Genomic DNA, 16,815 nt, shown 5'->3' with positions numbered 1-16,815 from the left:
CGTTGTTGGGCCTGAGTACGGTGTGCTAACCCCATTGACGGTCACTGACCGACAGGTATTATTTGCGCGTTTATCTCCCGATCACACGTGAAGTCAACTGTAATTAGCCTCAGCCTGCTCTTAGAGCCAAGTTCTCATCGGCTGGCGCCTTAAAAGCTTGGATGCATCAAGACACGTTATGTTTGGTAGCTATGCCGTGAAGCTGCGAATAATAAATATCAACGTTCCTTCCCTTCATTTTCTCTCGCGCATTTGATAAATTCGCTGGAAATGTTTAATCATTAGGTCCTCATTTACTATGCTTAAACCTTTTCCGCTAAATAACTACACAGTTGCCACTAATAACAGTGAGCCAATATTAACCCGTGATCTTGACTCCAAATGTTAATGGAATGATCGTAAGGAACAGCCGTCGTACATTATGCTAACGACCACAAGCCACTGTTGCAGAATTAAGAGAAAGAGCGAGACGGTATTCTCGGGCCTAGCGAGAACGCATACATAATATATCTGTGCGATTTGCAAGCAGTAGATGTTGTTTGCAGAGACCTAAGAGGACGCTGAAAACACGGCAGTTCATTATAGCGAGGGCACCGACTTATTACTGTGTTTACAATTTCGGTGTCCTCTTGGCACGTGGCCGAACTTACCTATGACTAATGATTACTTAATGGCGTGAAGGAAGCTACACAAAAGGGCGCGCCAAAGGAGAAATAACTGCGGCTTAATGAATCAGTTCACACTGCAGGAACGTCGTAGTCATAGGTGTAACTGGTGTACGGTAATATCAATGAAGCATACTTAAACAGAAAGTGCCCTTAGGAATGAACGACATAGTGCTTAAAGTCGCAGGCGAACGCAACAGGTGGCCAACAACGTGCGCGAGTCAGCGGCGGTCATACGATCACTGGCACCATTTCTTTCGACAAGGGCTGCACACTTAAAGCAAGCGTGTCCTTTATCGAGTCCAACATGTCAAAAACTTTTCCTTTTGTGCGACGCAATAGGAAAAGTTTACACGATGTCTTACGCTTGTTCCACGTGCGAGCAACATTCGCAGCAGTGTTGTTTAAGCGGCGCGCGCTCGTAACGCCTTTCACCCGCTTCATTTCTTTCTTATTCTCATTACAGCCCGATTCGGCATCACGTTGTCCGCACCTGCTATCGCTTCTCGTGTTCGAGGAAGGCCCGAACGAGAGGGGCGCCCCGCAGCGCAGCGAAAACAAGCGCCGCGAAGAGATAATGAAAGCGGAATTTAATGGACACGCGCGTATTCGAAAAAGGAAAAAAAGATAAGCGAGAGTAAAGAAAACGATCTTCGCGAGAACTCACCGAGCTCAGGCGAGAAGGTGGGGGGGCACCCCGCTGACCCCGTGAAACCTGCGCGCACTGGGGTAGCAGGGTGGCCAGGTTGGACAGCAGCGGGGTGGCTCCTTTATCTTATCGAGCCCCAAAGAGCGCGCTTCGCAAAGAGGACGTGCTCCGCATTTCGAGACGAGCAGACCGCGGAACGCACTCGAGAGGGGCCGAAACCGGCCGAAGGCGGTGCACCGGAAGGGCCGGGCTGCGCGCGAGAACGAAGTGTGCCACACCACCGGCACGCCGTGGCACGTGTACGTGTTTTTTTGTTTTTTTCGTCCAATGCCTTGCGCGTACTGTGGCCTTCGAAGGACGGCCGGTGCAACTTCGTGCGCTCTGCCGTAATGTCGAGCGCCGTAGATAGGAACAGGTCTCTTCCGGTCGTTGCTAAGAAGCAGCAACTTGTTTGGCAAGAAAATTTTCACGCGGAACTGCGCGCAGCAGTAACCGATACCTAATAACTAATTGTGCATTTCAGGCGCTAAGCATTTCATACAAGCATGGAACAAAACAAATGAGAGGTGCACCAAGCCAAACATCACTTTTCCAGATAATAGATTTTGTTTGAGTGACGCACGGAAAACGTGGTAGAAAACCTTGAGTTTATCGTGAGGAACCAAGGTAAGTGATAGAAGATTAGGTGTATATTTGTTCAGGGTGAAATTCTCCGCAACCTAGCTAGAAATACGACCTGCACAGAAGGTGTCCAATTCTGAGAAACATGTGACATAATTATTTATTAAGCTGGCCGAAAAAGAACTTGGTGGCCATACAGTTTCGGTTACGTGTGGGCGTTTAGCAAAGCAACTGAAAAATGGCTCGAAGCTATCGCCTTTGCCAACGACAGTCACTGCTTTATTGCACACATAACGTTGCTAGACGAGGCCGCGCTACCTTATTGCAGATAACTTTTGGTAGTACTATAGTGACTAGTTAATCAATGACATCACGGACGACTTCCTAAAGCACTGCTGGCATTCGCTTCATAGAAAACACACTTGTCATCAAAAGCTCAAACATTGATACGCTGCGTTATGCAGATTAGTTACAGGAAGGCATACATTCACAAAAATTGCCTTTCAATTACATTTAGAGATTCGTGACATTGTGTAAAAGCAACTTGGAATGGAAAACTACTGCTTCGCTGCTTTTTTCTGATGTTCCTCTTCCACATTTTCAACTGCCGTCATGAATGAACGTAGCATTAGCGGCGATAGAAAATCCCCATCGTAAAAAAGAACTGGCGATTTTAGGTGTCACAGTTACGATGTACGCAACGTGAGGAAGTCTTCGTCGCGCCATAATTCGCAACAAAGATGAAGGACCATAACACTCATCAGTCCATCTGTCATACCTTAGGCATCGCTGCTCATCTGCCAATCAGGACCCGCATTCACAAAAAGCTCGAATTGTTCGTCAGAGCGAATTATAACCAGTGATGATGCTGGCTGAACATGACGTCAGCGAATTCGGCCGACCAATGGCAAAGCGAACGAGAAACTTTCTGAATGATGGGGGGTACTGGAAGAGTAGCTGATATAATAGTTATGTGAGCCTTGTCACTGCTTTTAATATGAGAACGGGAAGCGTATTTCAATCGAAAATATTGAGCGAACCAGAGACTGTACATACACTGCCTACACATTGTGCAGCATTTTTACACTGCACAATGTTTGTACGCCTTTTGTGTGTGAGACTTCCTTGAAAAAAGAAAGCACGAAAACCGCTTTGGCAAAGGAAAAATAAAGAAAATCAAGTGAGTCACGAAGTCACAATCATAGGTTGCTGATTCAAACACGAACGCAAAAGATGGAAGTGTTTGGTTGGTTGATTTTGAAATGCTAAAACTTATACGTCGAAGTTCTAGTCAAGCATATGTTCCCTACCTAAAGTACATTCTCACGATTTCATTGCTGGGTAGGCTTTTCTTTTGACGGCCTCATTTGTTTACGAAAGTACCCAATAATAGCAATAAAGAAAGACAAACGGTGTTTGAAGTCGCAGCGAGCCGAAAAGAAAGAAAGCCTATATAACAGGATAACAGCTACCGCAAACTGTAGAAGCCCCAGATAGAGGCGCGGGCATTTCTTGGGAGGCTCATTTAGATTCACGCCTTCGAAAAACTGGAATGGGTCTGTGAGCGATTTGTTTCAGCTGCGGCGCTGAGAATCGTGACGTTGTGGAAGGGCACGTGCATGCAGGGGTAGGCAAGGCGAAACATTGTAGCAGCACTGAGTCTCCGTGGGCGCCGTTGTTGTAGCACAGATGCCGTCTGGTTACTCTTGAACACGCTCCCGTCAGGGTGCGCGGACGTTTTCTCTTCTAGGTTTGTCTGTGGCCAACAGGAATGCAGTGCTCGGCAAGTGATTAGGAATTCTGCAGCCGGAATCGGCGAGCACGCACGAAGAAGCTCGTCTCACGTAAAAAGGGCGCTCATGAAGAGGTAGCGAGAACCTAGGAATGGAGCGAGAAGGAAAAAAAAACGAAATAAAACAACCGCGGGAAGTTGACCACTTCGAAGAAAGCTCAAATAAATGTGCCAGCCAATTACGTTCCTATATATGCGTGACGTCACGGTCGAGGCGACCTCCGTTAAATAGCGACGTCTCTGGAGAATTCGTAGTGTGGATGACACGGGAGGGCAAGTACAGCACACGCGGCTTTGTGGGCGCAGCTTGCACTGTTGTCGCCGAGCGTAGGAGCTCTTGTTTCGGTGCAAGAACCCTGCATTGACATCTCCATTGCGCACTGTCCACCGACGCCAAGCGTGGCGCAGATGTGTATCGACAACGCTTCTATTGGAGCAGAGCCAAGTACAGCGCGTCAAACCGTGACAAAGTGCTGCGACGCCAATGCCGCTAAGCGGTTGTGAATTGCGCTCGTTTCATGAATCAATCACTTACGTCAATTACGCACGAGTTGGTGTGATTCCCTCGCTAATTGCTGAGCGGAGTGGCTAGTGCGTCTTCCTCCCAGGTACACACTGCCCCAATGACGCCATGTTCGCCACTGAATGGCGGGAGTAGACAACCCTGTTTTGATCGCTTACTCGGCTTCTCCTCGTGCCGCGTTTTGGAGACGTCTTATGTAACACCAAGTGTGCTGGAACAACTTAAACTTAGACCACACGTAGACGCTAGTATTTATGGTTGGGCTAGTCGGTGAAGCTGATCTATTAGAAGAGGGGCGCAAGCTAACAGGCGTGCGCAGAGGAGTGTACACAGAACGAGCGCCTTGCTCGTCCTGTCTGCACTTCTCTCCGTGCGTGCGTTGTTGACTTGCGCGTTTGGTGTGGTGATCCGGTTAAACGGCGGGTGAGTCAACAAAGCATAGTGCACGTTTTAGTTGGATTCGCAACCGAATGCGACGTCAACGGCGTCCCCGCGCATTCGAAGCGACGGAATGCTGGGCTCTCTCTCTCCCTCGCGTGCAAAGCACGACCAACGACGCCTCTTCCGGGGCAAGCGGATCCCCGCGCGTAGAAGGTAGCGGAGGGGAGTCGCACCCTCGGCGCGTACAGCGAGGAGCGGGCGCGGCGTTGCTCCGCTGTGGCCACGGGGGCAACCCGGTGGGCCGTTCCCCTCGAGCGAGCCAGCCGAACCGGTTTGCACTCTTCGGCGCTGACGCGCGCCCGCCCGCGCTCGCTGATGCAGAGAAGAAAACGCCGCAAAGACGAGATAGGTCTGTTGCTCCGAGGTAGCTCGAAAGGGGGCAACCATTGTTTCGCCTCGGCGCTGCCCCGTACAACTGCGGGCGATGCGGCTCTGCCGGAAAGGCATACTGACACCGGGGGCCGCGTTGCCGGTTAGAGTCGTCACTGAGCGCACCACTCTTAGCCGCACAGAGACGGGCTTGGTAGGGGCATCGCGAGGGACCCCGCCGACAGCTCGCAACATTCCGTCAATCTGTGCCCCGGAGAGTCCGAAACGATATATGAGCGAGGGGACAAGAGACGCGCACAATGGCACGAACCCGAAGATCCGCTGGCATTCGTGAAGCCTTCTGCCGCACAGTGTGCTGCCGGTGTGGTCGAAGGTGTACATAAACAAGCCGTTTCTCGAAACTAATACGCAGCGTCAGGAACAATGGCGGACATTTTCGTTTCTTCTACTTTATAACTCGCACCACCCCCCCTCACACCCACTACCTTCTTTCCTCATTTTTTTACCCCTTATTTCAACGCGAAGAAACCAGCTGGCGCTTTTATTATATAACCTTTCTGTGGCTGCCTCTCCATATCTTAAGATAGAGCGAGCGAAAAAGAAAGGGAAAATAAAGAATTCAAGCAATTGATGCCTTCTCACATTACAGGAGTGCACAACAGTGGAGGACGGGATTAGTATGGACGAATTTCTTTCTTCTTGGAAAGTGACGACTCTCTTAACGTTAGATGAAAGCTTCTTTATTTATTGGTCTTGCTTTGTCTGTGTCCTGCCGAAGACTGTACATTCTTGCTTGTTTCATTTCTTCGTAAATGGCTGCTCCCAATTTGCGAGTGATTTGGGCGACGTCTAACGCAAGGTTTTCGTCTGCTCGATTCCATATCCCCTTTTTGCAATCCGCAGCTCATAATAGCCTGATGCAGCTCATATCCTGGGCATACCAGCGGTCGGATCACACTACCTGCATGAGCACGAAAAGGAAAATAATTAGAATATAGTCGTTGCTTCATTGCAGCCCTGCTTCAAAGCTGTAAGCTCTCTTTTGAGCCAATGCAGCACTTTCCTTAACTCGGCGCTTTGTGGTTGCGCAGAGGCCGAGTACGTACTTGTCGCCATTATTTACGTTATCGCGATTAATGAGCCCCCAATACAAGGTTTGGAATAGACGACTGGTCTTATACAAGCGGCTTCGTCGATCCAATCCTTTTCGCGGCCAACGGTCTTCCCTCATGTTCGTGCCTTTTGCTCCTTCAATTCAAAAGTAATTCTCCTCCAAGCACCCAGCTGCCATGCAATTAAAAAAAGGGACTACAATGACTGATATTTTCGTTGGTTATGCTGTTCCCTACAGGTGGGTCAGCCAGGAATTCGGAGTCGGCATTTGCTCCGCCGGTTACAGCAAGCAGGCCTTCTCGTTGAATCGAACTGCACTGACGTAGATTGCCTTTAAGGGTCACAAGTTCACTATGTGTGTTAGGCTGAAAGCTCAAAGCTACATAAATGCTCGAAGTTGCTAACTTTGACGTGGAATTTGACGAGCCCCCAAGCGATCTGGCAAGTTTGAGATCGAGAGCAGAAATGCCGAGCCCGTGCAAACCAAACTTGCCTCACGTGCCATGGAAGGCAGCAGCGAGGCGACGTAAGCTAGGTATGCGAGTAGAATGCGGGAGACCTCCTTTCGCGCTATATCCCAAGTCCTCCCAGGAACACTGCACATACTGCAACAGAACGTTACGCGTAGAAAGCCGGTAATTTGCAAGTTACCAAGCAAGGTGTTCGCTTCCACATTAAAGAAGGCCGTCGGGACCAAATGAAGTGCTCGAGGTAACCAGTTTCTTTGCATTCTCTTTATAGCGGAAAAAGAGCTAGCCCAAATTTGAGCCCCCGATTCAGGAGTCCAGGCTGATCCTGATCGTATTCTATGAGTTAGAGTGGCTTCCACGCTATTAATTCTCTGCACAACACAGAACTCCTGCCGGTGGTCAAGGCAACCGAAAGTGGCAGCCCTCCCGCTCGCCTGCAAAAAACTACGGCAAGTCTGTACTGGGCATATGTAGGGGGTTGCGCATATCGTGCAAGGAGACCGGACTACGTCCACGTACATACTACGTCCGACGTCGCGTGTCGAACACGGAGGAGCCAGACAAAGGGTTCCCAGGGGTTGGTAATTAACTGACGACAAAATGGCGTCGGCGAGAAAGCAAATTACTCCCCCTTTTTTCCTGCTCGGCTGCGAGTCTTAAGCAAAGCGCAATGAAATCCTGTCACGTCGCCCGCTCTTGTAAACGAAGGACATTCGAGGAAATATTAATGTACAACTGAGGTCACGGATGCGGCTGGATAATACCTGCTAAAGAGGGAAAGATGGGCTTTTAAATGAAAACTGGCGAGCACTAGCCGGCAGATGAATCCGACCACAAGTGAAAGGATATCGGAACAGGCCAGACCACACGGCGGTGCTTGTTTACCGCGTGCCTTTGCAATCTTGTCGGCCACGCAGGTGTTGCGCGGGACGCGACAGCCGCGAAATTAGGTCGACACGTAAGGAAGTGCGGCAAAACCTGGGGCCAGTACAGAGACGGGAGCAGGTGTGTACGTAACAAGCCTGCACTGCTCTAGAATAAAAGAGAGGGTGAGCCACGGGCTGAAACGCTCAAACTAACTGCACGATAGCGGGAAGACAAACGCCTTCAATAGAGATAAGTAAATGCAAAGGTGTTGTGATGTATATAGGGCTGCCGTTGCTTAAAGAACTAACCGGTACTGCGCAATCATGAGAAAATCTGTACAAGTTTGGCACATTTCTATCTTTCTACAACATTTGGTAACACAGTGCGCCAAAGTTATAGTGCGCCTGAAGAACGGCCCATATAGGGTCAACATCGTAAAAAGTGCGTTCCGCACCCGACTACGTCGGCCCAATGCTGGCAATGCAGCACTAACCGCAACAGGAATTTCTCGACACATTTACAAATAACATATGAAAACCACGCCCTCGTTGCTCCAGAAGCGCTTTAGAAGGCCGGTCATATCGCGTACCATAATTAGGAAAGAGAGTGAACGTAAGGAGCGAGACCAGTCGGTATGATATTGCAAGTATACTGCACGTCACTTCCTTTCTGGGAGTATACTGGCCTACGTTATGTTTCATACAGTGGCATTTTGTGTGTATAATATTTTAGGCCGCATTATTTTCCCTTGCTTATGCGACGTTCTGCGGCTATTTCGGCTACTTCTTCTCTTTACGCACTCTTTGAGCAGAACGTCATGAATTGCTTAACTTCGCCGCGGTGCTGCAAAACACGCTACGGGAAGACTCGTGTACGAAGAAAAATGAAATACACATTTTTTTTTTCAAAAAAGACTGGAACAAATATTTCACTTTAGTTTCAGCAACAACGAGTAAAACTTATTGCACCCGAAACAATATACAACAGGAATTTCTTAAGGCGGGTCTTTAATTGCACATAGGAAAACCCACTCCGGAGCCGAGGTTTCCACGACGAAGACGGATCCCTCGTCGAAACGTCTGTTCCGCACATTATGAAAGCTAATCAGATGTAGCTTAGGTAAGGAAACAGACCTGGGACAATTGCCGAGCAACCGCGTGCGCTGTGCTACGCTTTGGGAAAGTTCGTCGGTTAACGCAGGGAAAGCAGCAGTCTGTGCACGTGATGGCTGGAACGCCCGAACCCCACACAGCTTTTACCTCAACGACCTGCGCTCTCCGACACCTGGGCTAGCTCCGATGCTTCTTCGTGGACTGCTGACACACAGTTTATGGAGACGAAAGGTCAGCGGCGCGCACAACCAATACGCATAGGAGACAGCGCATGACAAGAAACGCGGTCTCCTTTGCTGAAAGGATCACTACACACGCGGGAAAGAAAGTGGAAAAACTTGTCAGCTTACTTGTCGCCGTGGCTTTGTTACTGGAAGTGGCGGCCACTATAACGAGAAGGCGGAAGATACAAGAATCAGCGATTTGATTCACTTACGCTTGAAAATATTTGGCAGTTCTAAGTTCCTTATGCTTTTATACGACTGGACTCATTTCCACAAAATGAAAGCGACAGAACCTGCCACATATTTACTGCTATAGCACTTCCTTTACTGCAGTTTGTGAGCCCACAGCTTGCCGAATATTGGTACTATCTAAATACACCTCGCAAATTTAACAAAATCGCTAGCGTAATTGTGGTGCGTAACACTGTGGAAAAAGACAGCGGAACACCCAGTCAGTAACCCTTACGGACATTTTTCGCGCAAAACATTGACGTTGCAGCAAAATAACCATCATGCACAGTTGTTCCCTTTGACTGATTTTCGAGCAGAGAAATTTACTGAGGGCAATGAAAAGATAAAAATTACGCGGCATCGTGCGGTCTAACCGAGCGAGACGCGACAATATGTGACAGCTACAGGGTTGGTGTTGGAAAAATTATGCACGTTTGCAATACTATCAGCAGTCACCACGTACAGTTAGCGGCTAGGATAATTACTGCCGCTGAAGCTGTCTGCGCATGCATCGACGACATCACAACGAGGCAGCCAAATGGCGTATCCGCGCACCCTGCCTGCTCTCAAGAAGGAGTCGGAAGAGCCTCTGCGAGAGATATGGGACGTAGTGGTTTGGACGTGCGATGCTGGCAGGGGATATTGGGCCGTCAAGGCCGCCTCGAAAGTTGCAACAGCAGCGACGCGCAATGAAGGCCACAGAAAAAGTGTTGAGCCCTACGCTGCGCCGCTCGAAATCACGCAATAATATCGCACGTGTTGGGATCTATGCGAATCGAAGCTCTCGTGAAGCGGTTGACGAAATGCCGAACAACTAAACGCGACGCGTACAACTGCGCTCCTCTTCACCACACACGCAACGTCTACTCTCGTACACTGCCTACGCACCGCACAGGCACCAATTTTATTGCCACGCCACGCTCACGATCACGCGCAACACCCTCACAAGCTACGCAGGAACGCGCTTAGCAAGGATGTCACGAGGACGTAAGCGATGTTGGCTCTTTGTTGCGGGAAGAATTATGGCGAGAAGTGTATGGCGAGCAAAGTAACGACGCGATGGACGGCGGTACGGTTGACGACACTGTGAGCAATTTAACAACCCTGAGGGTGTTCAAACAGGTGTTTTTTTCTCACTTTAAACCCTTAATTATACACAATTTACTCAATACACAATCTACTTTGGTTTTCTGTCTTTTCAGGTTTCCCGAAAGCTAGCAATTAATCACGACATGTTACTAAAAAAATTATAAGCCTATGGAATAACAGGTCCAGCGTTAACCTTTTTGAGAAACTGCTCAAGTAACAAAAAACTAACAGCTTATTTATCGGGCAAGTTTTCAGACACCAAAACAATTAATCAGGGGGTGCCACAGGGCTCCATTTTGGGGCCGACATTCTCTACACAAATGATCTTCCGCAACACGCTTCACCTTCACAGTGCATGTTATTTGCTGACGACACAACAATCTCAGACTCAGATATGGCAAAACGCATTAGTGCCACTTAACATATGTTCAGCGCATACAAAACCAAGCTCTACGCATTACTTCTAACTTTAGTCGAGATAATAATAATATCATACGCATGGAGAATAAATTGCTGACAACTACTGATTTATTCGCACTCTACTTAATTAATGTGCTTTTAAGATTGATCAATAAAGATCTCACAGACAATTTTATTTTCTTAGATTCCTTGAAGAATATTAACCCTATTCTTTGCTACTCGTTTTCCTCAGAGAAATAATTTCTTGCTGCCTAAAGCTCTTACTAATTACGATAAAATGACAGCATCATTCTGCGCTATTAGAATGTGGAATTCACTGCCCCACCCCATCAAAACATCATGTCCTACTGCAATAAAAAGCACTTAAAACCCATCTTTTTAAGTAATTCTGTTATGATTTATTTATTATAGTTACTTTGTTCTCTTGTTTGTTTCTTTCTTTCTTCTTTCTAATTTAACCTTGTAATTTTTTACGTGATAACGATGCACTGTTACTGTTCATGTTAACTTCATATGCATATTTTCAATGTTAGTATGAATTTGTATTTCTCTATGAAATATTTATGCCATCACAACACAGATTTATGCACATATGAACCTTCTTTGTTTTTGTACCCGTTTCTTCTATTGGCTTGGCTAATTATATATTTCTCTGCTAATTTCGTAATTTGTATCAAATAATCATGTACAGAGGGTCCCGGTACGGTCTTGTGACCTTGGAACCCTCTTCTGCATATTCTTGTAATCACGCTTTGACAAATAAATAAGTGTTTGATTTGATTTGAACACCCCACAGGAAGGCTGTGTTCGAAAAAAATCGAAACGCAATAAAATAAATTGCTCCCTCAAATACAGAAGGTGTTCGCACGTTCGCTAGCGCTGAAAAATGTGCTTGCAGCTATAAGAACGTTAGGTTTCAAGCGCAACGAACGCATTTTCTTTGATGCAAGATCTCACTTTGTGCAAGGTTTCTTACGAATTGAAACAGTTAGGGTTTCTAGATAATTTATGCCTATACCGTATATACCAATATTTGAAGAGCTGTAACGTGAATTTTGTCTGGCTTGCACGTGAAGCTCCTGGGATCTAATCCACCCCCGTGCGTTGCTTTCGAACCAGTTTAAGCATCAATCACTCGTCATTTGATGCCGTTTGTGTAGTTATGCCGTTGTGTAGTATGACAAGCAACGGGCGACATTTTTTTCCTTCATTTCGCTTCTACTTGAACAAAACATTCTTCCTCAAGGTTGTTAATGAAATAAGGGTGCTTCTTAACATGCCAAGAGTGCTCGTCCGGCAACCAGTTGATTTACACCGTAAGGTGTTGGAATTTTCAGTGCGCATGTTTCTCTCGAATGGGCGCGTGTGCTCCCTCGCTGCGCCACAAGCGTCGTCGTCGAGTCCGCCTCGAGTTGGACCGGCGCCGAAAGCGAATCCAAGCACGCGTCGTCGGTTTGCTCTGCCTGCCCAATTTCACAATCGCCACGTGTGATCCTTTCATGCGCGACAATCGTCCGGCAGAGCGTCTGCGGCAACGCGTGCGTACGCGCTCCTCCGACCAGCAGTGAGAGGCACACGCAGCCCCCTTTGTGTTGGATGCGGAAGGTATAGCAAAAACTTGGATTGCGCAGGCGGCCACGCTTGGGTAAAGGGCGCGTGTCATGCGGCTTGCATCGAGGGTCGTTGGCGTATCGGAGCAAGGACCGGGCTTGATTGTAATGAGAGAGTTTTAGCAGAGCGTTGCTTACGCTCCGCTAACGTGTCGCGCGTGGCGCTGGCTGCATGAACTGCGTTGATTTCGCTTTTTTGACAAGCGCGCCTTCCAGAGACGCCAGCTACGAGCCCGCAGCGCGGCTGTAAAACGACAAGGCAACCAGTAGGCGGGCCCTACAAAGAAAGCTCCGCTCTATCGGTCTAGCAGCAGAACGTATAAGCAGTGGTCTATGTCCCGCTGCCGGTGTGCGCGCTTGCGTACGCGCACTTTCGTACCCGCTGGACAGCAACTTGGGACGCACTGGTCTGAGTGGAGCGCACCTTAAGCGCTCTGTCTGCTAAAGCTCGCTATACATTGTAACACACTGCGCACCGGCAGACGAAGGACAGAAAGAATGAGCAGACACAATCGCGGTAGAATATGTATACGTATGTTGTCGCGAAGTAAGCTGCCCACTACGAGTACCGATCGCAAGAAGTCAGCTGCCCACTGCAGGTACCGGTCGCCATAGAGAAGACGACGAAGGGCGCAGTTGTACCCCGGGGGTTTTTCGGGCGTCGGCCATCATTAAAGGAAGGCTGTTCTGTTTCGGCGAACACGTCTTAGTTACCTTCGTGACATTTTACTGGTGGAGGTGCTGGGTACACGCTACCATTGCCGGAGACGCAGTGTACAACTGACACGGCTCCTGCGAGTAGTCCGGTAGAGACTACCCCTGTGCCCGTACGTGCCAGCCGCCGTCTGCAAGGGCTCCAACCTGCGCACGATCTTTTGCCAGAGCGTACCCGGACGATGAACCCGAGTCCACCGCCTTCTGCTGTGGCTGTTGTGCCGGCGCAGTTCATCATCAACCAGCCGCATGCGCCGATTGTATTCCACAGAGATGCTACTGAAGACGCGGGAAATTGGCTAGACCATGGCGAGCTGGCGGCCGAATGCAACGGATGGAACGAAGACCACAAGCTGCGCAACGTGTACTTCGCGCTCCAAGACTCTGCGAGGACGTGGTTTCATAACCATGGAACGGCATCGTATTCGTGGTACGAATTTCGACGACAGCTGAGCGCCACATACCCCAACACGGACAGGAAAGAGAGAGCGGAGTTGGCAATACAGGCAAGATTCCAAGCCCTGAACGAGAGCGTCAACACGTATACTGAATACATGGCTCGGCTTTTCAGACGTGCGGATGCCTCAATGGCCGAAGGCAAGAAGGTCCGATATCTAATGCGAGGCGTGAAGCAAGATATTTTTGCTTGGTTTATTCGAAATTCACGCACTACACTTGCGGACTTCCTTGGTGAAGCGACAGCAATAAAAAGGGCCCTTCGACAGCGTGCCAGACAATACGACCGCAACGTAATGGAACTTTCCAACAGCCCCCTACCATGGCTTCGAGAAACCACCTCGAGGTCTTGCGTGAAATGATCAGGGCTCTGGTACGAGAAGAACTCCAGAAACTGCAGGTGACCGACGCGCCGACAGCACGCATTTCCGTGGCAGAGATAGTGCGCGACAAGATAAGGTAAAGCGGGAGACACATGGTGCGATTTTGGGTGCGATCGGTCGTACGACCATTCGCATCGGCAGCCGCACTCAACAGGTTCTCAACCAAATCCGCCGCACGCGGCGCCGAATCGCACGCCCCGCATGCGACCAACTCGCTGAATATTGTCGTGCGACTGCCGCATCGGTCGCGCGGCCGCAGCCAATGACAGCGCCGGTAGCGCGAACGTCACGGTCACGTCGTAGACCCGACGGGGCGGAGCCGGCGAGCGAGCGCCTCGCCGCTCCGATCATGGCTGTTTTTTTTTTCTCCCTGGTCGAAACGAAGGCCTCTTTCACCGGTGACGGCGGCACATAAATAAGCTGCAATTTGTTTCTGACACGAAACAACTTATAAAATAAAGTGGCCTCAAAAGAGTGCATGTTATAAAACGTTGTGCGATATAGTAAATAGTTGGCATGATTTGTAATCGGACGCGGTCCGCGCAGACGCGCCAGCAATCGTCTGTATACAAAGTGGCTCGCCTGACTGGCGTGTTTACTCATCGCTACTAACGGCACCGAGAAAACTAACCGTATTTTCACTTAAGAGAAACATAAATGTTCAGGCATTGATTGTGCTGATGAATTAAGGCGCTTTATTACGATCTGCGGACGCATCGGCATGGGCCCTCGTCCTCGGATAGACGGCCGGCGAGCTAGGCCTACACAGTCTCCCAGCGATCGCAAGCTCGCTTGCCGTCGGCGCCAATGAAATCAAATGTGCTGCAATTTAAGCGTACGATAACTGTGTACACGTTGTGCCGACTAACATAGCAGGCAACAAATGGATACTTGTCGCAACGGACTACCTAACCTGGTACGCAGAAACAAAAGCTATACACCGCGGAACATCTACAGAAGTCGCCATGTTCTTTGTCCATGACATTATATTATGTCACGGGGCCCCTTCCGTCTTAATAACCGATCGAGGGACTGCATTTACTGCTGACTTAAAACAGGAGATCGTCACACTGAGCCACACCAACCATAGCAAAACTACGGCCTATCACCCACAAACTAACGGACTTACGGAGCGCCTCAATAGAACTATCGCCGATATGATCTCGAAGTACGTTGACGTAGAGCACAAGTTACGCGACCATATTCTACCGTACGCGATATTCGCATACAATACAGCTGTTCAGGAAACCACCTGATTCCCACCATTCGAACTGGTTTATGGGCGCTGCGTAACAACACCTTTAGACGCCATGCTCCCGGTCGACAACGAAAACAGAAGCAACAATGCTGACGACATCGTCCAGAAGGCCGAATAAGCTCGACAGCTTGCTCGCAACCGCATCCGCCTCCAGCAGAGTACTGACACCCGCCATTACAACAGTGGCCGAAGGAATATCCAGTACGAACCCGGCGACTACGTTTGGGTCTGGACACCCATACGCGTCATCAGGGGCTGTCGGAAAAATTACTGAATAGATACTTCGGCCCGTACAAGATCGTCAGGCGACTCAGCGACGTGAACTACGAGGTAGTCCCTCAGAGTACTACTATGAGCTCGAGCAGGCGACGGCCGCGAGCCGAGATTGTCCACGTAGTACGGATCAAACCGTACTACGCTCACGAAGACGCGTCCGTCTCATAGACTTTCTCCCGCGCCCTCTGTCGCCGTGAGCTGCCCACTACAGGCACCGATCGCCAGAGTGAAGATGACGAAGGGCGCAGTTGTGGCCACGGGCCCGGGTTCTTTTTTTTTTTTTGCGTCGGCCATCATTAAAAGAAGGCTGCTCTGTTTCGTCGAGCCCGTCTTAGTTATGTTCGTGACAATATATATATATATATATATATATATATATATATATATATATATATATATATATATATATATATACACACACACTGAGTGTTCTGTTACTGTTGCTTTTTGTTTTCGTACAGTTTTGCACCTTGGCAACTAGACACTAAAGCGCAAGTTGGAAGCCCGCGCTTCTGCCGTCGATTCAATTCTTGCAGCGCCCAGCCCGCTTGTGCGCCGTTCCTCGGTGGTCCTAATTTAGGTGGTCCGGGAGTCGCGCGTTACTACAGCCAGCCGCGAGGCGAAGCCGACTGCGTCTTTGCCGGGCAGGAAGCGCTATTCACGCGCGACGCGCCTCGTTCGTTACGCAACAGCCTCTCCCTCCGAGAGAGACACGCACGCCGCGTCGTGTGCCGTACCATCCTCGCTTCCCCGAGCGCGGTTGTGCGTGTGTTACGCTCGAGCGATGTAGCGCGAACGGGCGGTCAGAATCGGGCCGCTATGTGTGTACACACGGCTTATGTGTCTGCACTGCTGGCCGGTCGAGAGAAAGAGCTCAAGTGGATTGCTCGTCTCTAACGGAGCGACGACGGCTGGCGAGCCATCTCGGGTGTAGTAGGCGTGGTCTTCGAGGCTACTGCACTACATCCATGTCAGATGTCCGCAACGCCGATGAGAAATGTATACTGGGTGTTCGACGTAAAAGAACCAAACTCGGGTTGAAAAAAAAAAAAAGTCGTACATGGGAGGTGGATGACATTGATGAGGCGAACAGCATTTTGCCCTCATTGTGTCGGCCTATTTCGAAAAATTTGTGATTAGCTGTTTAGTTAAAGTGGCCCTACAAACCAACTCTCACCGACATAACAGTTTGATTCCTCTAAGTTCTCTCTTCGTTGAAAGCGCCTTCTTCCTAGCCTGGGGCAACGCACTTCGCGCTCGAGTCGCTTGACCAATGATGAGGGGCCACGCTAATTTACTTTGTAATCTTTCTGTGCCAGTGATCGGACGGTGCTTTCTTTTTCTAAAAAATGCAGAGGATATTCAGAAACGCCAGGATGCGCCCGTACAAAATCCAGAGCAACGCGTTTGTACGACTGCACAGCACCGCTCTACAGCGAGTGAGTTTATCACGAACGACGTAAGCGCGTTGCAAGAACAAAAATGACATCGCTTCCAACATCGTCTGTTCGAAGCAGAAGGCCGCACGTTGATATCGCAATAGAAAGCATGAGCGAAACGGCTTTGATAAC

At 49.2% G+C, this 16,815-nt stretch overlaps 1 protein-coding gene across 5 annotated transcripts in view; it reads right to left on the bottom strand.

The window, feature by feature from the left end:
- dachs (unconventional myosin-IXb-like dachs) overlaps window positions 1-16,815 on the bottom strand; it is a 505,117-nt gene that overhangs the window by 154,789 nt on the left and 333,513 nt on the right. For 4 of the 5 annotated variants that reach the window (XM_070523093.1, XM_070523095.1, XM_070523094.1 and 1 more), the window contains one exon: window positions 8,934-8,969. The exons of the other annotated variant lie outside the window; for it this stretch is intronic. In XM_070523093.1, coding sequence (XP_070379194.1) covers window positions 8,934-8,969 — 36 coding nt within the window. The remainder of the gene's footprint in view (window positions 1-8,933; window positions 8,970-16,815) is intronic. 5 annotated transcript variants of the gene reach the window in all.

This window comes from Dermacentor albipictus, chromosome 8 (genome assembly GCF_038994185.2).
Source record: "Dermacentor albipictus isolate Rhodes 1998 colony chromosome 8, USDA_Dalb.pri_finalv2, whole genome shotgun sequence".
Lineage (NCBI taxonomy): Eukaryota > Metazoa > Arthropoda > Arachnida > Ixodida > Ixodidae > Dermacentor > Dermacentor albipictus.
The sequence above is the reverse complement of the archived record's forward strand: the minus strand, read 5'-3'. Positions and strand labels throughout refer to the sequence as shown.